This window comes from Anser brachyrhynchus (genome assembly GCF_964034855.1).
Source record: "Anser brachyrhynchus genome assembly, chromosome: 1".
Lineage (NCBI taxonomy): Eukaryota > Metazoa > Chordata > Aves > Anseriformes > Anatidae > Anser > Anser brachyrhynchus.
In genome coordinates, this window is record NC_137694.1 from 57,562,415 (window position 1) to 57,585,078 (window position 22,664).

A 22,664-nucleotide genomic window follows, 5' to 3' on the forward strand; every position below is an offset into this window, starting at 1 on the left:
TTAATAGTAAAGCTTTAGTGTAACTATACACTAGATTTAAAATCCAGACTTTGGATGCACCCCACTACCACCACCACCTTAGGGTGCTTTGGGTAATTGTAGGTTATAAAGGGTTCTCTAGCCCTTTGGGGAATGCCAGCAAAGTGAAAACACCACAGGGATAGCTCTGCTCTCCCCAGTAGGTCTTAGGAGCTTTGAGTGCGTGAGTTCTCTCTACTCTGCCCTTTCTGTAGTGCTAAGAGGCAACCTGGGGTTAGCATTACCCAGCCTTCTGGAGGGTTGTGTTAACTCACATTAGAGCTTGTTCATACACTGAGGTCAATTAAATTGCAGGAAGCATAAAGCTACCCTTATCTCCTGCAGTGCTGAGGGGTTTACCGTGGAATCTACTAACCTTGAATATGTCCATCTGAAATTTACATGTTCTTCTTTCCTCAGGGTCATCTGTTGATTTTCACTGATGTTCACTACAAACACGAGGAAGGGGAAGATGAGGACCTTCACAGTCAATCCTAACGTCCCTTTATTTTCAAACAACAATAGAGAAAAATGAAGTCTTCCTTCTGTTGGCTTGTATGGAGTAGTTGCTATAAGATTAGAAGCATGGCTCTTGGTCACTGTTTTTGATGTTTTGTCACTTTTCATGAACTGAATCTGTTGTTTTTTAGTATAGCAGGTGTAGCTGACTGTTATGGATATTTTAGAAAACTTGTTGCAGTATGATGGAAAGGAGTGACTGGTTCTTTTTACTAGTGCTATAAACACCAATGTTTATTAATTTCAGATACCAGTTGTTGCATTGTTCAACTTATCTCCATTGCTGTTAGCAAAACTTTATAAGAGTGAGACCTTATTCTTTGTAATATTTTCACAATGCATCCCTTTGTAACTGTATTCCATGAGTGGGAACAGATTATGAAATCCAGTGAATTATCATAGAACTACAGAATCATAATTTATGTTGGAAGTAACCTCCAGATCTAGTCCAGAGACCAGCTAAGAATAGGACTAGGTAGATCAAATTGCTGAGGGCTATTTACAGGTGAGTCTTAAATACCTCCAAGGACAGAGATTACACAACCTCTCTGGGCAACCTGCTTTGCTATTTAACCCACCTCAAAGTAATTTTTTTCCTGACATCTAATCAGAATTTCCCATGTTCCAACTTATCTTCATTGCCTTTTGTCCCACCACCATGCACTTTCAAGAAGAGTCTGTCCCCGTCTTCTCTGTATCCTCACATCAGGAAGTTGTAGACAACAAAAAGGTCGTGCAGGCCTTCTCCCCAAGCTGAACAGACTTGGTCTTTCAGACTCTCCTAGTAGGTCATGTTCTCCAGCCCCCTAACCATTTTCATGACACCTGCTGGACTTGATCCAGGATGTCAATATCCTTCTTGTACTGGGGAGCCCAAAGTGGACACAGTAATTCAAACACAGTCTTGCAAGTGCCAAATAGAGAGTAAGGATCACTTACCTGGATCCTGCAGCTTTATGTTCAACTTGTCCACTAAGACTCCGAGATCCTTTTCTGCAGAGCTGCTTTCTAAACAGCCCCAAGCCTCTACTGATGCAGGGCATTACTCCCTTTACTCCTTCACAGATTCAAGACTTCATGCTTCTCTTGTTGAACTTTATGTGGTTCCTGTCAGCCTACTTCTACAGCTCATCCAGCTTCCTCTGAATTGCAGCCCTGCTCTCCAGCATATCGACTGCTCCCCCCAGTTTGGTGTTGAGCACAAACTTCCCAAGAACAGACTCTGTCCCCTCATCTGGGTCATCAGCGAAGGCATTGGTCACAGTACTGATTCCCGTGGGACATCCAGTGGTTGCCAGTCAATATTTGGACTTTGCTGATCACAACTCTCATTCTGGCAGTGGAGACAGTTTTCAACCTACCTTCTCTAGCCTGTATGTCACCAATTTAGTGATGAGACTAATTGATACTGTTTGAAAGGCCTTAATGAAATCAAGGTAGACGACATCCACTGCCCTCCCCTCATCCACAGAACCACTCAGCTCATCTCAGAAAGTAGCGAGGTTGGTCCGACATGATCAGCCCCGACAGGGAATACCTGTGCAGGCTGTTTCCAGTTACCTTCATGTGCTTTAGAAATGTCTTCTAAGATATTTTGCTCCATGTCCTTTTCAGGGACTGAGGTGAGACTGACTGTCCTGTATTTCCCTGAAACATCCTTCTTGCCTTTCATGAAGACAAGTGTGATGTCTGCCTTTTTTCCAGTCATGAGGAACTTCTGACTGCCATGACTTTTCAAAGGTGATAGCAGCTTCTTGCTGACATCAGCTGTGCAGCACCTTTGGATGCATCCTGTCAGGTCCCATGGATTTGTGTGTGGGACAACATAAATTCTGTCTTCCTCTGCTGCAGATAATACCTCACTCCCACAGACTCTGCAAGGAGCCCAGGGACCTGGGAGTCCTCACAACAGATCTTGCAAATGAAAATGGCTTTCTCTACATCTCTTGTCACCAGTCACTTGGCCCCCTGAGCAATGGGCCCACACTCATCTTAGCCTTCCTTTTGTTGTTGATGTATTTACAGAAACGTTTCTTGTTGCCCTTCACCTCCCACACTTGTTTCAGCTCCAAATGAGCTTTGGCTTTCCTGACTTCATTCCTACATGTGCAAGGAATGCCTTTGTGTTCATTCCAAGTAGCTGATCCCAGTTTCCATCTTCTGTATGCTTCCTTTTTGTATTTGAGTTCACTCAAGAGCTCCATGTTCGTCCACTCTGGCCTTCTGCCACACTTGCTTAACTGTCTGAACATTGCAATGGACTGTTCTTGTGCTCTGAGGAGGTTGTCCTTGAAGATTAGCCAGCTCTTCTGGGCCTCTGCTCTCCAGGGCAATTTCCCACAGATCCTGCCAAGCAGGCTCCTGAAATCTGCACATCTGAAGTCTACAGCTGTAATTCTGTTCTTTGTCTTGCTTACTCCTCTCAGGATCTGAAACTCCAGTCTCATGCTCATTGCAGCCAAGGCTGTCCTTGATTTAACATCATCCAGCAGCTTTTCCTTGTTTGTGAGTAGCTGCAGCTCTTTAAGGATATCAATCTCCACATAATTCTATAGCTCTCCTATTTCTAAAATGGAGCTGGAAAGTTTATTTTGTCCTATGTTAATGTCACTGTAGAGATGTAACCAGGAGATAGTAAAAGTGCATGGAAAGAAAAACTAGTCTATGAATGTCACGCTACAGAAAGTACTGTTCCAGCTTAGGACAGAAATGTGGCCAAGGGTTGATTTTTCTCTCTATCAGTTTATGTATCTAGCTGGCTGCTACAGTTTTTTTACTGAAAAAAAAAAAAAAAAAGCATCCTGAAACCTAACAGTAGTAAATCACTACAGGACTTCCAGTTCATTGTATTCTATCGTAGGAGAAGAGTGACTATAAAATAAATAGAAGAAAAGAACTCAAAAGAAATCGAGGTTTTAAAATAGTTTAGTGTCCCTCATTGCTCCAGACACTTCTTTCTGCCTGTTTGGGGGAGGATTCATGAGACAGGGGAAAAAAAGAACTAACGCCCTGGTGCCCATCTCTTCTCTCTTCCAATGGGACATGTTCTCCAGTACAGACTGAGTGCCATGGCTGGATGGGCCTTTCCAAACCAGAGCCATGCCTTAGTGTGATGCTGCCCCTTAAGCCCTAGGCCTGTGACTTTTGTTCACAAAGTGATAAAGCAATTGTTTCTCTGAGGACTAAAGAGGATGCTGAATATACCAACAGTTCTGCCATATCATCCTGTACTTACCTACTGGTCAGTACACCATTTTTGATCTGGTCTTATTTCCCAGTTGACAGAACAAGGGAAAAGATACATGTGCCTCAGTGTGCTGCAGACTAGAGAGCATAGAGAAAGGGGAGAATTAGGGAGACAGGGAAGAGGGACTGCTGGAGCACCAAGCTAGAGGCAGCAACTGGAATCATGCAAAGCCAGAGTGATCTGCAGAGATGCAGCAACAAGCCTCCATTGACTGCCATGCTGATAAGCTCATTGGGTTTCTTGTATATTGGGTAAAAAGGATTGCAATCTCCATTAACCTATAGATTGAAATAAATGCTTGGTGGCTCAATATGGAAAATCAAAATAAAATATTCCTCACAGAGCCTCTTTCTAATGCCTTGAAAGGTGAGAAGTTTGGATTTAGAAACAATTTGCAGCATATTTGAATATGTGATCTGAATGTATTTGTGAGCAGATATTTGGCTTTTACTGGTACGTTTGTAGAAAGAAACGATGAAACTGTTCTAGATGCCTTAGTTTTTCTGTATTAACTTTTGCTGAAAGTTTTATCTGAACCAGGTGGTACTCCATTAGAAGAACCATAAAATGTTAAAAGGATATGAAGAGGATAAGCTGAGATAGTTTTTAGGCAATACAGTTTTTTGTAAATCTTGGAGATCTATGCGGATGGAAATTGTGGAGCTTTTTCTTTGCTCTGAAGGAACTGTGAGACTTGCACAAAAAAGTTAAAGGAGAGGTTTATGTAAACGGTGTTGTGATTTTTATTCATCCTCGGTTGCCAGAGGTATAAATAATGGAATGATTATGCATGTACTGCCTGCAGTGAATGATGGAACTGTGTATAGTATGAGTATTTGTTGACTGACTGACAAATGTCTCTCCCCTTTTCTATTCACGATTGCACAATGAAGTGACTCAGATTGTCCAGCAAAGTGCTCCATGCCTGAGGGAATTAGCTTGGCTTACATGCAAGCTAATTGATTAAATCACCTCTTTCACAAACCAAGTAGTACTGGTCAGCTGAAGGATAGGCAACCAGAAGAAATAGAAAATGTTGTCTGCAAGGACTTGACACTTTGTGTTTACACTATAGATATACACTAAATTATACATACGGAATAGTATAAAAACTATATAATTTATGGTTTTCTGTATCATGAGCAATTTCAGAACAGGTGGGCCTAGACAGTTGTTTTCCATCTGTTTTTCCCAGCAATAGCACATTTATTTCATTCCTTGTTATGAGTATTAGTTCTGTGGAACTACTGGAATAGTTTCCACTGGAGTATCCTCTCAAGTCCATCTGAAAAGCCAGCACAGAAAACAGCATACCACAAGAAAACAGCACACTACCCTGATCTCAGCATCCTGGCATCTGAGACCCCCACCCTACAGTTTACACTGCCCTCCGGTTAGTCCCTAAATTAAATTAGAGTGATAGATTTTACCTGTGACACCCAAAATAGTTCAGGACATGATTACCCAAGAGACCCCTCCCTGTGTGATACTGCTAAAGATGGCAGCAATTGGCTGTCTTCAGCCTCTCAGCTCTTTCCTTTAAAAGACAGGGTTGGGGCTGCAGAGTGTTTTCCTTGCAGCGCCCTCAGCCCTGTGGTCTGGTACAGCAAAGCTTCTCTTTTCAGCTTTCAGAGGAGAGGTATGGTAACAAATATTTTGTGATTGCTCTTTGTTTTGAAGCGCTCTTGTTGGGAAGGGATAGATGTGACTAAATCTGGCAAAATTCTGGGATTTTAAACTATGAGAACTCTGCCTACACAGAAAACACATTTCCTTCCAGCATTTTGTTTCAGTCATACATGTTAAGCATATGTTTCTGTTGCCTCTTGATTTCTGTCGATTGATATTGAAAAGATAATACTAGTGTTACCAAAAGGCAAGGGTGTTTTGTGGGGTTATTTAAAACTGTCTGTTACAGTAAAGTTAAGCTAATGTTATATTATAATTTTGCAGCTTGCTTAAATGGTGATCATGACTGAAATTCTTTTAAAGTTTTGAGGTATATTATTATCTTTAATAGATAGTTAAAATAGTTAATACAGCAACACCCAAACACCTTTTTCAGGTGTTAAGGGACAGTGCTGTTGTCTGCTTATAGATGGCTTCATCCCAGCTCTACAGCAGTGGTTGCCCACTCCTGCCGGGAGACTGCTCGCAGCAACAGTTTCTGACTTTCACACTACATGCAGCTTGTGGCTCATGCAGCATAGCTCCATCTGATTTTAAATCCTGTCATGAAATTCCCTAGAGTGGGAATTAGCTTTGCTAGTTTACCACTCTGTCGTAAATCACACAGAGAAACTGAAAATTACTGAGGAGAAATGGTGGGCCATGATCATATCGTGTGTGTGTGTGTGTATATATATATATGAAGCTAGCATAAGTTTAGGTTACCTACCTTGACCTCGTCAGAGGGACATTGAATTCTGTAGTCACAGGAGGAAGCTAAACATCTCCAACAGGGCGACTTGCTTTACTGTAGGCTGTATCCCTCTACGCTGTAAAGATGATGGTCCTAGATAAGAGGCCTAACTTTTAAATGGCTCTGATTAAATAAGACCAGTCCTATGTAAGTGTTCTAGGGAAAGACAACCTTCTGTGAAAGATTTTTTTTGTCCTGGACAGTAGGTTAAGGTTACTGTCCCCAGCTGTAAGTATCCACTTAAAATTTTGTGAGAGGAAATGATTAAAGAACAGAGTCCGTTACTGATAGGCCCGAACAAATTAAGCAGAACAAATCAGCAGCAATAATATGTAAATTATTGTCAAAGGCACTTATTTTGCTGTCATTCATTTGGTTTTATAAGATACTTTGAACATGGATGTCCTTATTTATGAATGGAAAACGAGGATACAGCATGCTGTAGACAAGAGTCTTGAAATCTCAAGTAAAAAAAAAAGTGGGGAAAAGCATGATCAAGTACCCAGACTGCATGTTTAAAGAGGTCCAAAACAACCAGTTTGAGAAGCTAGGTCATGATGTTCGATACTATTAAAAAAATTAATGGTGTCCTGACCAAAATAACAGATAAAACTGATGCATTTATTGCATCATTTTCCTAGTTTCCCACAATACATTAAAAAAAAAAAATCCCACGGAAGCTTAGGGTAAGAAATACAGCCCTAACACAGGCCAGAAGTTATTTAACAGGAATGAAAAGAGCAAAAATAAATGTCCATTTAACCATGAAGTTTGCAAGGAGATTTTTTGGGGTAAAACTTAATGCATTTATTAACATGAAAACACTGCCTGCTGGCACACATTGTTTTCTTTAGTTGACTGCCAGAGGGGTCATACAGGGCTTTTCAAAGCTGTGACTAACATCTTAATAAATTGTTCCTAAAGTTGCGGATCTATGTTTATAACTAAATAACCCGATGGGTTTTTCCAAAATGTTAAGACCAGTGATACCTGTTGATTCACCAGCAAGCACTGAGAGCTCTGAACTTTTGGGAAAAATAAGGTTCTTATTTCACTAATTGGAGGAAAAAAAAAATGCAGCCTAAAAATTCAATGTGACCTCCCTTCCAACAGAGTTTGTCCAGGTGGATGTATCCCTGCTGCATTGAATAATTTGACACTTCTCCTATGCCCTGAGGAGAATGCTTCCTCTGCTATGGTTGCTGGGTTTTTCACTTTATTCATTCTGGAGGGAAAGCTGGTGTCAGAACAGCTCGCTCTGGGGGGGAAGAGGGAGTATGGCCACACACAGCACAGCATGAACTTCTACTACCATTACAAATATTTCTTAACAGGTCCTTTGAAAAACAAAGATGAAGGTTTGCTGTTCTCTCCTCCTCTTAAGTTTGGTCTGTGTGCAACTCAAAGCCAACCCTGGAGTCAAAGTGAGGCTCACCCAGAAGGGCCTGGAGTATGGTATGTGTGCTGTTTTCAGAAGCATGTGGTGATATTGCATTTAATCCTGATATGATGAGCATCTTTAGTAGTAAAGGCAGCGGGAGGAAATGAGCTGGTCACAGGTGGTAAAGAGAAGGAAGTCTGAAGGACGTCTTAAGAGCACAATAATCCATTCCTGCGTCAAATTCCCATCAAATAGAAGCAAGCATTGTTTTAAAGTCTCCTACACTGGTAGCACATAAATATAAACCCACTGCCAGTATCAAAGGTAACTGAACTACCACTTTCATCCTGTAGCCAAGGAGGTTGGGCTGGAGATCCTGAAGAAGAATATGGAGAAGGAACGTTTCCCTGATCTGACTGGATATGAGAAATTTGGGCTTGGTAATGTCAAATACAACATCTCAAGGTAAGTAACAATCCTTCAAAATATGCTTTCTAATACAAAAGTTAGATGCTACTGCTATATTTAGCACTGTGCATGCATTATAATGGGAATGTTGATGTGTTTTATGTTAACTATCACTTAAAGGTAGACACGTGTGACTTTCATTCAAACCCTGATGAAGGCAAAGCGAAAGCTCTTGATTAATTTCTGTTCAGATAAAATTATCTGGTCTATCTTAGTCAGCTAAGAACTTGCAATGATCAGCAGAGAAAGATTCACATACCTGGAGGGCGGTTACACCTATGGTTTAGACACCTATTTTAGGATGAGATTAAATGTCCTCTGCAGGTGTCAATGTTTCTACGCTGACCACAGAGGAAGCCCAGAGAAACAGCTTACACCAGACATCCAGCTTCCAGGTGGTTGGAGTAGAGGGGAAGCTGGATCAGAATTAGCTGCAGATCATGAATACATCTATGAGAATGGATCTTAAATTCCTGCACAGCATAACTTAGCTACTGGTCCATGTAGCTGTCCCCTCCAGTTTTGTCACTGGAGTTACAGACTCCCTGGAACAGCTGCTGGAAGAAAGGACATCAGCACTGTATTGTGCTTGTTGGTAGCTGTACTTGCTGGAACCACCAGGACTTCCACCCGAATAAATTATCGCACTCTGTAGTATGATTCTGAACACCAGTACACATACCACATAGCAGATGCCAAGTCTCTCTAAGGCAGCCAGCCTTAAGATGCACAAGAGGTGCAGAACTACTGCATGATTTGAAATAGTAAAATGGGAAAAGCTGCAGAATATTTGGGGTCCTCATGCAAAAACACATAGGTCAGTGTCTAGATATTACACTTAAATATTTAGTTTAGTGTTACTAAGTTCATTAGGTGCCTTGCTGATTGTTCAGCACTTAACCAATTTGCCTTAATGACTGATTTGCCCTAAGTGACTGTAAAGCTACATTACAATGTAAGAGTGGAGTGGCAGTTACTGTAGCCTGAAAAAGTACAAGCTAGACAGGAATAAATCAAATGACAGCTGAAATTACATGAATTTAGCAGCAACTTCGAGTAAAGTTGAGTAGAGAGTTCAATTTATGGCTATGCCTATTGTTGAATGAATACTACGATAATTGCATTTCAATTGTTTACTTACCAGTTGAAGTACAGTAAACTGTGACTGGATGCTTCCATAATGCTACAGAAAATAGATCTGATATTAATGAAGGAAGTAGTCTTACTAGAAAATGAGTTCTAAGAGAACGTAATTCATGTAAGCAAGAACTAGAAAAAGTTTTGTTCAATATAGAGTTGTGATTCTTGGAGTCAAAGTTATCCTGACATCCTACCATTTCATTCCCTCTGGGGGCAGTTTGTGTTTGACTTAAACTTGAATCTTGTTTTATGTTCATCCTGACTCTTGAAATATGCATTTTTCTTTTTCTCCCCTGTATCTCCCTCATGCTCTAGAATACGAGTTGCTGCTGTTGAATTCCCCAGTGCTTCCATCTCCCTCATGCCCAGGACTGGGATAAAACTGGTGATTGGAAATGCTTCTCTAACAGTTGATATGAACTGGAACATAAGGACCTGGATGTTGTACGTACAGCCTCATGTGTCCTGGGATTTTTCTTGATGAAGAATATCAAAAAGCAAGGATTGGTTTGTCTTGTGATCTCTTCATGGCAAAGATGCTCTTTAACAGCTGAGAGCAGAAACCCAGTAATGGATTGGTCCTCACCAACAGGGCTGCTTCTGGGAGGCAGCTCCTGCCCATTCATATACTGAGCCCATGGCTGAGGAGCACCTCTGCAAATAGTAAAGGATAGAGGTTCTAGCTGAATGTCCTGTCTGACAGCTAATGACACATCTAGAAAAACTGGATTGTGGTCCAGTACAATAAAACTTTGCGTATTTCAAGTGCAGCTGCACTGTTAGAAATCCTGTGCTGTGCCTCCAGGCAATACAGCTCAGAAGCTGATGGAGAAGGGACAAGCAAATGGCAATATCCTTAGAGCAGTCTCCACACCTTCCCAGTTGTAGGTGGCTTCAGAAGAGAAATCCTTCCTCATCTTTCTTCACAGCTTCCGTTACCTATATTGCTAAACTGACTGAATTGCTGCAGTTTGGAGCTTCTGCTGTCAGGGACAGGGTGGGCTGGCTGCTGCGTGAGGGCAGGAGACCTGGGAGCTGAGGCTGAGGGCACAGCAGGAGGGGCAGTGCCTTCACTAGCAAATGCCCAAAACACTTCAGCAGAGCCTGTCAGTGGCAGTGATCAGCATCAGCCACCAGTTCAGATTGCCAAGCCAGTACATAGTGATGAGGCAGGGCTGAGGCAAAGACAGCAAGTCAAGCCAGCAAAGCACCATCAGGATTAATGAGGAAGGAGGTTGTACATCGGTGTACCTGCAACATAGCTCAAGCAAAGGCATGAGCTTCAGCGCAACTCACAAACCAAGGGTAAAGACTCTCAATGAGGTGTTTCTCTCAACCAAGCTATGAACAGGTTGATCCAAAATAACACATCTTTGTTATGTTGGGGCTGGTCTGGAGCGTGGGCTGCCAAACCCCTGGGAGGGTGGTGGGGAGGAGGCCACAGAGCACACTAGGGCACTCCAGGCCCTGAAATGGGTTTGCATGGAACATCCCCATATAGCAACAGGTGAGATGGCAGTACAGCTCTCTTACTCCGTCCTTTAATAGATGTAACCCAGTTACCTCATCTGTGGGCATGTCTTGTTACTAGAACAAAGTATATTAAAATAGTGAATTATATACTCTTCCAAATCCAGAATTTTCCAGAACTCCTAGCAAGAAAATCTGCGTAGAATACTTGATTCTTTACTGACCCTTCGTCTATTTTTTTCTATGAGCAACACAGTAAAGTATTCAGATAAACAACTTCAGTGGAAAGCAAAGAGTCCATTTGAGAGTTAATGAGTCTAAAATGTTCGCTAAAATAGGTTTTACAGTTTTTATGTATTTTTACTTTATGCAGCAGAGACAGTGGAAGAAGCACAGTGTACATTTCCAAGGTGTTTGTTACTGCAATCTTTTCAACACCCCTGGATAATACAGGCCATACTTCAATATCACTTACCAGCTGCCGGACAACTTCTGGTGATATAGACATCAAGTTGAATGGAAAAAGCGGGTAAGTGCAAGAGATCTGTATACATGCTGGGAGAAAATAACTGTCAGTGAATGGCACAAAGACACCCAAAACTGCTTTTAGGTGTCTATAGCCACCACAAGTGAGAATCAGGAAACTAATCCTGTGTTCAAATGGCAAAGTTTGACCTTTGTTCTTTTATTTGTGCCCCCTGTCATTTGAGTAGAGAATAAATACAGCAGTTTTGGTCAGATCATACAAACCCTTGTGCTTCTTTGACACAGTTCTTTCCAAATACTGCTCTAATGTTCAGCTCTAGGTAGAAGTTACATGCTTGTACTGTGCTTTCTGTACTTCTAGTCAGAATGCTATAAAAACCGAACAGAACCAGACTGCTGTCTGTTGTGCCTCTGGTTATAAACCTGTGCAACATGATCTCATTGTTTTCTTGTACTTCTGTCACTTTCTGAATACAGCTTGTCACATGGTTTTGTTCTTCTGTTTTTGTCGTTTTTTTACTTGCAGTGGAAGTCTCTAGAACAGAATGTTTATTCTGTTTTTGTACATATGTGATGGTGGTAATGTAAAGAATCTTTTAGTAAAGATGAAACTTCATCTACCTAGTCTAATCACTGAGGTGCCTAGTGGTGAAATGATCTTTTAAGTGGTGGCTCACTTCAGAAAGCTCCTACATGTGCTAGAGTATCACACTTGGAGGCCATTAAAAACTCTGTTCTGCAGAGATCTGATTTCCTGTTAATGACTGGAGTACTTGACCCATGAATTGCTTTTTTCTTCTCCTGTAGCTTTCTGCATAACTTCTTTATCAAGTATCTGAAGAAACCCATTCACAGGAGTTTGGCCACTAATGTAAGCCTTTCAGATTGTGTAGGGGAGGGGTGTAAGGAATATCACTTTCACAAGACAGCACTGGGAACTTGACAAAGGAAGAACTAGAAAAATAATGGAGTCTGATTCTGGTCTGGTCAGCATAGTCATCATTTTGCCGGCCAGAAACACTTTGAGATAGTGTTGAGTTCATGGCTGAGATACTGACTGGTCTAGGGGTAAGCTCAGCCAGGGTCAGAACGTGCAGTTATTTTCCTGTTCCAATGCAAATAAGTCTGTGCATGTGTACATATGCATTCTGGTTACTGGGAAATTTTCATACTCAGGAAGTAAAACGTATTGGGTGACACAGATCCTGTAGTACGTCACCTGATAGTATGACTTACGAAAATCTCATAGTGTCAAACAAGTGAGTAGTTCTGATGGCAACCCGCCCGTCTGTGAGGAGGCAGAGCTTGAGGCAGGTGTCATTGGGCCCCAGGACAAGGATCTCTGCTGTGAGACCCGTATGAGATCTGTCTCCTTCTCACACTACTTAAGGCTGTGGTTTTGTCACCCCCATCAGGCTGCTTTTAGCAACTTCCCACTTACCTGTCTTAAGGCAGGTCTGACACAGGACGTGCTTACCTTGCATGGAATAGATACCATGGGGAACCAGTTAGCTGAAGAAAAGCAAGCTTAGATGTTTTGACAAATGCTGCAGTGTATGTCACGTATGTAGACAGACTTGCTAGCACACAGCTAAGAGGTGCATACAGTTCTATGCTAATCAGTCCATAACCTGAGTGTGCTTTTATACAGTCTTGTCCCAACATCAGATCTGGAATCCAGTTGATAAATGAAGACCTTCAGTCACTGAATGGTGAGTCCCCAGTGATATGTTTTCCTTCTGCCTTTTATTTTCTATTCAGTGAAACTCTGTAGCTTCCTTAACAGCAGCTGGCTAACAAAGCCTCCAGGAGCAGTATCAGTCCCCACATTCTGTCAGCTCCTTTTCTTAGAGGACCACAGGTGAATAAAAGGAGTGATACTTGGACATGAAAATGACATTTCTGAGAAGCCAAGGACTTATGAGCTATTCTTAACTTGCAAATGTGCCAGGCTGTACTTTTGATGTCGGAAATGCCACACAGCACTGATAAGGCAGTTTTTCCTTCCCTTCATGCTGTGACTCCTCCTGTGCATGTAGCACTTGACAATCTGAAGCCTGCTCTCTTAGCCTGCCTGGAAATTTAGGTCTTACTTGCTAAAAGAAAAATAAAGCTCCTTTTTTATTTATATATATAATATATATATTAAACATTAGATTTGCAAGAGGCACTCAAACTGTTGAGCAGATACAATCTGCAAAACACAAGTACTTAAACAGATGATGATGCACCCACCTTTTCTGGGAAAGTATTTGCAGATTAGAGGCACTTTGGATGCCCTGGATGCTCTCAAACTGCTTAACAGGAGAACCCAGCCCTGAAGTAATACTATGGCCGCTTCCTTTTCCATTTGGTTAGACTAAATTCACTTTTCCCCAATGGGAAAACATTAGACAAATTTAAGAAGATGCTTTGAAGAAAGTGCTAGTAGAAAGATCAAGTTTGAGGTTGGAATATGTGTTAGGATGTCCCTGGTTGCGCTCTTCCCTACCCACTGAAACAACATGTATCATTCTCTTTCAGGAACTGACTTAGTTTTAATACACACAAAATTCTTTCTGTGCTTTTATAATATTGGGTATTTTTCTTTATCTACCACCTTTATAGTCCTAATGCCGATTGATGATTTGGCTGAAATAGACTACTCCTTAAATAGCTTGCCAGCAGTATTCCGACCATACATTGACCTGGACTTAAAGGTAATTGCCTGTTGTGCTTTTGCCAATATTGGTGGATTTTTTTTGTTATTGTATGATCCTCTTTCTAAGATGAAGATGCCTGCTGTTCTGAACACTAAAACACTAAGCACTACTGCATTTGTTATTGTAATATTTTTAACAAGTCTGTTGTAAAATGAATTATTCAAAAAATATTTCTTTTTAACTGCTGTTGACTTGGTTATAGAAAATAGTGATAAGTTGACTAAGCAAGTTAAGAAAAAAGAAAGGAGAAAAGTATTCAAAGAGGAATTCAACTTCATCCTTCTCTCACTGTTGATTAACATCTGGCACTTATTTGCTCTATCAGTCAGGGGAAGATTTCTACACTTTGCACTAACTAGATGAGTATGCTGCCAGGTGAAAAAAGAAATAGCAAGACTATAGAAGCAGGAAATGAGCCTCTCCCACACAGAATGGAAAGAGAGAAGACACTTGAAAAAGAGTGCAAGTCCAAGGCATGCTCCTGAGTTTGAAGGCTTGAAAGTTTCTTTAAACTAAAGGAAAAGGTCTCCTTATGTATTTAGACAAAAAAATAGACTAGTTTCTGACTCTAGAATGTCTTTACTGCCATTCTGGGTAAGGTGACTTGGCTGAAGGTAGTTATGGTCATAGTATCTGAGATGCTTGATTAAGTTCAAGATGCCTTACGCTAGGTGCTCTAAACATGGAGAACAAAAAGACAGTCTTGTCTATTGTTTATACTTAATTTATAAGAACTTAGTGACAACAGGAAAATAAAAGACAGGAACACAAGGGAACAATAAGCCAGTATCAGTGTGGTAGAGACTGTTCTTGGCAGCAGCCACAGAATGTTTGCCAAGTTCTTCCCGGTATTTTGGTGACTAGATTTTATGTAGAGATTTGAGTCAGACCAAAGAGGTAAAGTCATGGGTGTCTGCAAGAGCTATTATCCCACAGAAGAGGCAACATGGGGAAAACAGATAAAGCCAGCAGCTGCTAAATCGAGCAAGTGAGGGTTGACTGGGGAGGTCATGGGCAAAGAGACTCAGCACTTTATAAGCATGTTGATTACAAGCATGTTGACAACCCTTAGAAAGTAACAGGAAACTTAAAGATAGATGGGCAATAGTTGAGGAAAATACAGACACACAGAATACACTTGAGATGAAACAAAGGAGGAAATGAGAAAAGGGATATAAAAAAAAATCTTAATCTGAGTACTTGCCTCACTTTAAATTAGTTTTACTTGTTCGTTTCATCTTGATGTATTTGGAATTATTAGATCTGTGAGCTTTGGCTGGCATCACGGGTGCTGCAGAAGACAAATGTTTTTTAGGATTGTTTGACATAACTTTTTCTCTTGCACATTTTGTCTGAACACCCTACTTCATTCTCAGTAGAATAAGGTGTTGATTGTGACCTAGGAATGCCTCTGTAATTCTAGAGATCCATCTTGAAATTAAGGCCATTGGCTAGCTCTGGACAACAGTTCTCAGGTCTAAATTCTTAGAGGTGGGGAAAGGATAAAGTAAGGCTTTTCAATAAGAAGGAGCCTTACTCATTCAATAGGTAAGGTCTTAATTGTGTTTTCTGAGTTGGTAGACTGTCTTCAGTAGGTGATCAGCATCTCAAAAGATAGGTCTCAGATGTCATCTGTGAAGGTGTCCAATCTCTGTAATTTGTCTTCACAGCCTGCTTGAAAGTACTAGGGCTCCAGGGTGTACTACAAGTCCTGTGTACTTCTTTCTACACAAAATGAACAGCTTATGCAAGGGAGAGGAAAGTAGCAATTAATTGTCTGCAGTCACTTCAAAGCCATGTTTTGACTGACTTTTTCATCTCTGAATATCTTTCAGGGGATAATCTACCCAGCTGGAAATTATACTGACCCTCCCTATGCAGCAGCTCCCTTCACCATCCCAGACCAAAGAGACTCCATGCTCAACCTTGCTTTCTCTGAGTATTTCTTTCAGACTTCCTCATTTGCTTACTACACAGCAGGGGCCTTCAACATAACGATTGCAGAAGAGGTGAGTAGGAGACAGGAACAGAGTCAGACTAGCTCAGGTTGTTCAAGATGGGGCTTTCACCTGCCAGTTGTCAGCATGAGGCAGATTGGGCTACTAATTGGGCTGTAAAGTCCTGATCTATGAAGCGCACCTCACTATGAAGCGCGCCCCTTGTTAACTCATTTAATTTCTTCTCTTTTTTTTCCAGACTTGCAGTTATTTTAATATAAGCACAGAGATATTTGGCAGTATCATCCCTGAGGTGAGTACCAGTACTTTCACAAATACATAGAAAACTGCCCGATGTAGGTGTTGGACACTGGTGTATCCCAAAGGCCTTATAGCACCAGTCAGAATCTTCCACTGGGGAAGTGGACGTATGTATGCATGGTAACAGCAGAGCAGATGGGCCTTGTCACTTCTCGCCTCCACAACAAATTGAATGACTTGTGCTGTTACCAAACTTAATCCATAATCTTGTGCATCGATCTTTACTCTGGACGCTATGCCAAAGCTACAGCTGTTCCCACCTCAAACCAGCCCTGGGCAGGAAAAAGCTTCGTCATGAGTCTCTCTTTGAGAGGTGGGGCCTCAGCTCAGAAATAGCTCCTTTCTCCTCCCAAAACTTGTGTAATTGCCTTTGCTCCACTGTTAGCCTGTGACTGACTAGCAGAAAGCAATCCAGTAAAGACCCAGGAAGGGATTCTAGTGGCCATGTGCAGGAAAACATGCTAACAGATGGGCAGGTAACATTACATCTATGGGAAAGACAAGGCAGATGTACAGGGTTTCAGTTTATTTCACATGGAGAAGATGAACATAACAGGAAAGATGGTGTAAGCATGCATGGCTTCCACCAGAATTCCTAGACAAAATGAGAAACCAAAAATGAGCATAAGAGACCCTAGCTCTTGAATGCCACGGGTGGATCAAATTGGACTCGCAGTTCCAAGAACTTCACATCCTTGTTTGTTTCCTGGATGATTTCAGGTTCCTTCCTCAGAAATCTAAAATTGCAGGGCAATTGTCATATGGTCTTCATATAATGCCATGAGCATTGATGCTACTATTCCACCCCCTTATTCTAACTAATGAACTTGGTGAACCTACTCATTCCTTAGGCAAGGGACACAGTGCGGCTCCTCAGGGAACAGTCCAGAGCAGGAACCTGTCTCATGAGATAGATTAATCTCAAAGTGAATTAATGACTCCTGAGCTCCTTTATTGTCACTTAAATGTCACATTTACGCTCCATTCCTTTCCTGTGTTCACAAACTAATTTCTTTCAAACCAGCATAGAGAAAGTGTTCTTAGAGTGGAAGGAACTTTCTACTGCATCCCTGTTAGCCAAGATTATTGATTTATCACCACAGAAGTTTTCTATTTCCTGCTTGCATGAAAGAATCTTGTTAGCAGCTGTTCTTAACCTCATCTCAAAGAACTACTTCAAAGTGATTACTTCAAGAATGAGAAATTGTAATATTCTGACCTGTTCTACAAGCATTTCTTTTTTTTTGATTTGCCTTGGAACCTTACAGGTAGCCAAATATTCAGTAACACCATATCCAGTGATGTTGAAGCTAATGGCTACTGAAACACCTCTCATCAGCTTGCAGCAGGATTCCTTTACTCTAGAGATTCAGGGATCCATGGAGGTGTTTGCTGTTCTGCCAGACTCAACCACCCAGTCACTGTTCACAATGAACATAGTAAGTACAAGAAACAAAATGACACTTAACTCAGGGCTAAATATGTTTGTTCCTTCCTTCTGTTAAAACTCTGTATAAGAAACCAAGTACCAGATTTTTAATACTTAAACATGCAAATTCCCTTTAGTCACAGGTGGTGTTGTATGGCCACACTAACCTACAGGAAATTTTTATGGGGAAGAACTCTTTCCTATAGGCAAATGAAAATAGAAATAAATAGTGATTCTGATTAACCAAAGATTTCTTCTTCAGAATGATTGTTCTGCAAGCATGAACAGTCATATCTCATGGCACTTTGCTCATTTATCTGAAAATGATTTTGATTAGTGAAATCTCATTACCCGCTTCAGTGCCATTCAGACAAGCAGAAACTTACTGCATGCAACCTCGCATGGGCCATTGACTACAGAGAAACTCCAGCTATGTGAAACACTTCTGTGTACAACCAGGAAAATGTTTCTGCCTTTGTGATGAATTTCCAGCAAGGGTCCCATTTTCTATGTCTGGCAACCCATGGTCTGTCTCTTCTGCAGGCAGCCAACACCAGCATTGCTCTGAATATATTCAACCGGAAATTGATGGGCTCACTCTGTCTGAACAGGTAATTCAACAGGGGCAGGACGGCCTGAGCCTGTTTGGAAAATTGGGCTAGCAATCCCAGCATTAGCAGTTTAGACACATGGCCAGATAACCATAATTTAATGAATGTAGTTCCCTAGTGAGTTCATCTGTAAGAACTCCCTCAGGAGAAAGGTTTGCACTTCTGTATTTTTCTTCATGCTTGGTGATAGGTTAAGGATCTGCTGCTTCTCTTGAATCCTTGGTAAACTTCACTTATCTGAGCTGGACAGACTTTCTCAGCCTTAGGCAATGTGGTTGCTATGACTAGAGCAAATAATGAATGTAACAAACTAGTCATTCTAGAGAGCTGGTTTAGTATCTCAGTTTAGTCTAAAATCACTTGCACAGATTTTTGTCTTGAAGATCTAGCTGTGATTCTCTAATTCTCTGTGTCTGTACTTGCACAGCTTAGATCACTCAGGAAGTTTTTCTGTGACAATTGCCATGGTCCCCAGGGGACTGCCCACCAGCTGTGGACTGATGCAGGACCTATAGTAATTTCATTGCACTTCTCTGCTCCTGACATCTTCTGTCCCCTCTGAGCTACATAAATGAAGCATCCAAGGTAGTTATGATTACCATAAAATACTTGAGACCTTCCCTCATCCCTTTCCAGCTAGTAAGATGCAATTGCTTTCTAGCTCACCTGTGCAGAGGGGTCCAGGACACGGAAAAGAACCTGGACCCCTGCAGTTTCCCCTACATTAATATTCTCATAGCAGAGATGCTCCAACTCAGGCACTGCAATTCCCAAGCTTCAGGCTTCAGAAAGCCAGAGATGGCTTGGGCACTTAGAAATCTAGCATGTCATTTTACAGAGAGAAGTTCTGTATACCACGACCTCATAACTGGGAATTGAGACCCTTATTTCACAAAAAAAAAATCCTTTGGGAAAGATAGTTATAGGGTTATAAATATGCAGATTCTCCCAGGATACAGATGTTAGGAATGTAAGGATAATAGTGTCATTAGTATATTTTGTTTTTTCAGCAATATTCAGAGAAAAAAGTCTGAAATGTGCTGGAAACTGGCCATGAAAGCTAGGGTGCTGGTGCTGTGGAAACCTAGAAATCTTACTTTGAATAATTATTTGGATACATGACTATGTACTGAATAAATATTTGAATTTGGAAGAATAGACATTAGCAACGCAGCCATCAGCAGCAGCACCATGCTGTGAACAGAGTTATTCTTCCATTCCCTAGAAAGGTTTGTACCATAGTATTATCCTGATGTACCTAAATCCTTGCAAAAGATCTGAGAGCCTGCAAGTCCTTAATGCTGGCCTTGGTGAAGTCAATAACCAGCAGGATTTCCAAAACACAGCACAGAGGGAGAATGTACACATGTCCCTGGCCACAGCCCTTCTAGCGTACTCTTCCTGCATGCATGCTCAGCAATGCCCTAAGAAAACCACATCTTTCTCGATAAGGCAGTATGTGCTGTGTAAAATATATAGCTTCAAAAGTCTCTTTACAGATGCTTCATAAGGCCTAGAGCTCTAAAGCAGTGACTGTTCATCGAGAATGTGTTTATCCTTTCTAGTGACTCATCTTGTTTCACTTCTTTCCCTCAGGCTCCAGTTCTCCCTAACCCATTCCAACGTTGGTTTTTTTGAGGTAAGCAGACAGTTTAAGCATATAGGAAATGCAAACCAGGAATATCAATGATATCAAGGCTAAAGAGTAAGCGCCTAAATTCCATCTATATTTCTAAACCATTTGGCTTCATTCCTTGACAGCTTTTTTCCCACCTTCTGGCTGCCACCTCTCTGCTGTTGATTTAATAAAAAGTGTACTCCTTTGGGGCAAGTTAGTCTTCTGAAAATGATATATTCTGAAGTTCCCCTGACTGGTATATCATATTTTATCAGTAAGCTGAAAGATCACTAATCATAGCCCTGTAACACAGCAGTAACCTGAACTGTAGCGGTAGAGGGAGCAGTGTGCTGCTGTCTAAGCAATCGCACGCATGACTGAGGCAGAGGCACTCCATGTGTTGGTGTGCACTCATCACAGATGCTCAGAATTACAATAGGGAATGGGAGCCAAAATACTATTCTCAGATGCCTGAGACTCTGCTGTTGTAGCCTTCCAGGGAAAACTGCCTCCAGAGAGTCATTTCATTCTGAATACAATCACTCAGTTCTGAGTAGGTGAGGAGAAAAGACTAAAACTACTTTGGTCCTGCTTTGCTAATGGTGACATTGTTTCACAAGTAAAGGAAGTAGACTGCTTTAAATTAAACTGTTGTCCAAGCATGATGAGAGCTATTTGCAATTTGCATCTCACTTCCTTTGCATCTCTTTGAAGGCATGAGATCCTTCTGGGCTAAATGAGAGCCAAAAGCTGAATGTGAGCCTATAGTCCTCATTCAGGATGAGGGCATGACGATTCTACTCCTATCAGAAAGTGGTGCTGAACTCAGCCTTCTTGTTTGTGACAGGTCTCACTTCTGGAGAACATCCTGTCCTACATCTTACAGACTGAAGTAATTCCATCAGCTAATGGTAAGGCTACATTTCTAAGCATCAGCAAAAACCCTCCAGCAGAGTGGGTGATTGTAGGAACTACTGCCTTTCTGCTTAAGTTGCCAGTTCTATTAACTTCACTGGGACATGATCATCAGCCAGTAAGCAGTGGAATGGGGAGATTGATTTGTAGGGCTGTAAGTATGGTCTCTCACTAGTGCTGTTCTGCAGTGTCAGCAGAGAAGTCCAGGGCAATAAGGTCTGGGAAACTCATCCACCTTTACCTCATGAAAGGTGACCTTGATGCATCGGTACAGAAGCATGTCTCTAGTTTGTATACCTGATTGCTGCTAGTGTGTGTGAAATGTATTCCTCTCTGTTAGATTAGCCTCTGATATAATCTTAATTAAGGCCCCAAAGGGAGACATAGGTTTGTGCAAGCACTCTGTACTGGGATGAACTTTGCCTTCCTTAATTAATGGAGACAAATGGGAACAGGTTCTAATGATTCTATAGCTGTATTGACAATCCCTCAGGTCATTAAGGACAAATCAGTTAGTATGTGATAATGCATTGAACAGGAAGTGCCTTAATTTGGCTGCAACACTGCCAAGAGAAGAGCACCTATAATTCTTTCCCCCTTTGGTAAATGAGCATTGTATCTACCTCCCAGGGTTGTCTGTGAAGGCTAAGAGGTTAATTGTTTTAAATGACCTAAATCTCTGAATAAACAGAAGGTTGTTGAAGGGCAGGTATTTATTATCTTCCTAATGCATCCCTAAATCATTGTTTGTCTTTTCTTAAGCTAAACTGTCCAAAGGATTCCCTCTTCCCAATTTGGCCAACGTTACCTTGACGAGACCTCATATTACAATTGTACAGGTGAGATTTTGACACTTATGAAAAGGTTATTAATTTTTTGTGGGGGTGACGGAGCTAGGCACTTATTCACCTTCTGCTTGTACAAGAAATATGCTGGATCTTTTTTCTTTTACTGCTACTTAAGAACAAGATTTTTTTTACTGTTTACAATGAGATCTGTTATAATGGTAAAGTCTTATTAGAAACAAATTTGTCTTTGAGAGGAATAACTTGAACCGGATTACGTACGTAACCACTGAGTGATCAAACACACAGCTTCCTCAGCCTTGGAAGGTGCAATTCAGTGTGAAAACAGGTTTACCTCTTAACATTTCATTGAAGTTTGATAACATTTCATTCAAGTTTGACAAACCAAATTAGAGCTATCACTTTCCATGCACTACTACTGAATTTAATAGGAATAGTTGAAATATGGGAGGGAGCCGAATTTGATTTTGTGCACAGTATGACTGGATTTTAACAACTGCTGATATTGGCTGAGACTATTAACCAAAAGTAGTTAGCAAGCTCTCAGGAAATATTCTTTGCCTTCTGGTTATTCTCCAAATCACACAATACCTGCTAAGCACAAAGCACAACTCAGAAAAGGAAATGCCAAGATTGTGTTGCAAAGAAAGAGTGAAAAACATGTACCTTGCAGCAGCCTGGTATGCAATCCCTACAAATTATTGTTTGGAGACTGCTTTAGGTAACACTAGTTGCCAACAACCTTATAGACTAATTATGAAGGATTTTAGTGGTTTTGTGGGACCCATTCCACACCTCACTTTCTCTAGTCACTCTTCTTGTCAGTAACGAGAATTGAGAGGACACAGGAGAACTGTTCAGTGTGAATGAGTTTCCCAAGTAAAAGCTAACTCTATAGTCTCCACTTCCAGTTCTAGTCTGTTGGCTGTAGTTGAGAGGAAGGAAGACAGTTCTTCATGCTTTTCAGAGATAAGTATATTAGACTGTGCTGGACTGCTCTCTGAAGGTTTGTTGCCCTGTATGCACTGACAATGGGGGAAGCCCAAAGGGCAAATTTAGATTACATGACTAATTCTAAAATGGCTCAAATTAGGTTTAAAAAAAAGATAATCCCACTTTGTGATGATTCTCTAGCTGCCTCAAGGCTCAAATGAACTTTCCTGGGTAGGCTGGA

The 22,664-nt window shown here is 41.2% G+C and overlaps 1 protein-coding gene across 1 annotated transcript in view; it reads left to right on the top strand.

Annotated features, from left to right (window-relative positions):
* The window catches only part of BPIFC (BPI fold containing family C), a 38,980-nt gene that overhangs the window by 15,449 nt on the left and 867 nt on the right, over positions 1–22,664 (top strand). Inside the window, exons 14-28 of the mRNA XM_080575705.1 lie at positions 439–505; positions 7,551–7,661; positions 7,941–8,052; positions 9,511–9,639; positions 11,039–11,194; positions 11,959–12,022; positions 12,803–12,863; positions 13,759–13,850; positions 15,689–15,862; positions 16,050–16,103; positions 17,380–17,550; positions 18,084–18,151; positions 19,748–19,790; positions 20,617–20,680; positions 21,447–21,523. Coding sequence (XP_080431831.1) covers positions 439–505; positions 7,551–7,661; positions 7,941–8,052; positions 9,511–9,639; positions 11,039–11,194; positions 11,959–12,022; positions 12,803–12,863; positions 13,759–13,850; positions 15,689–15,862; positions 16,050–16,103; positions 17,380–17,550; positions 18,084–18,151; positions 19,748–19,790; positions 20,617–20,680; positions 21,447–21,523 — 1,443 coding nt within the window. The remainder of the gene's footprint in view (positions 1–438; positions 506–7,550; positions 7,662–7,940; positions 8,053–9,510; positions 9,640–11,038; positions 11,195–11,958; positions 12,023–12,802; positions 12,864–13,758; positions 13,851–15,688; positions 15,863–16,049; positions 16,104–17,379; positions 17,551–18,083; positions 18,152–19,747; positions 19,791–20,616; positions 20,681–21,446; positions 21,524–22,664) is intronic.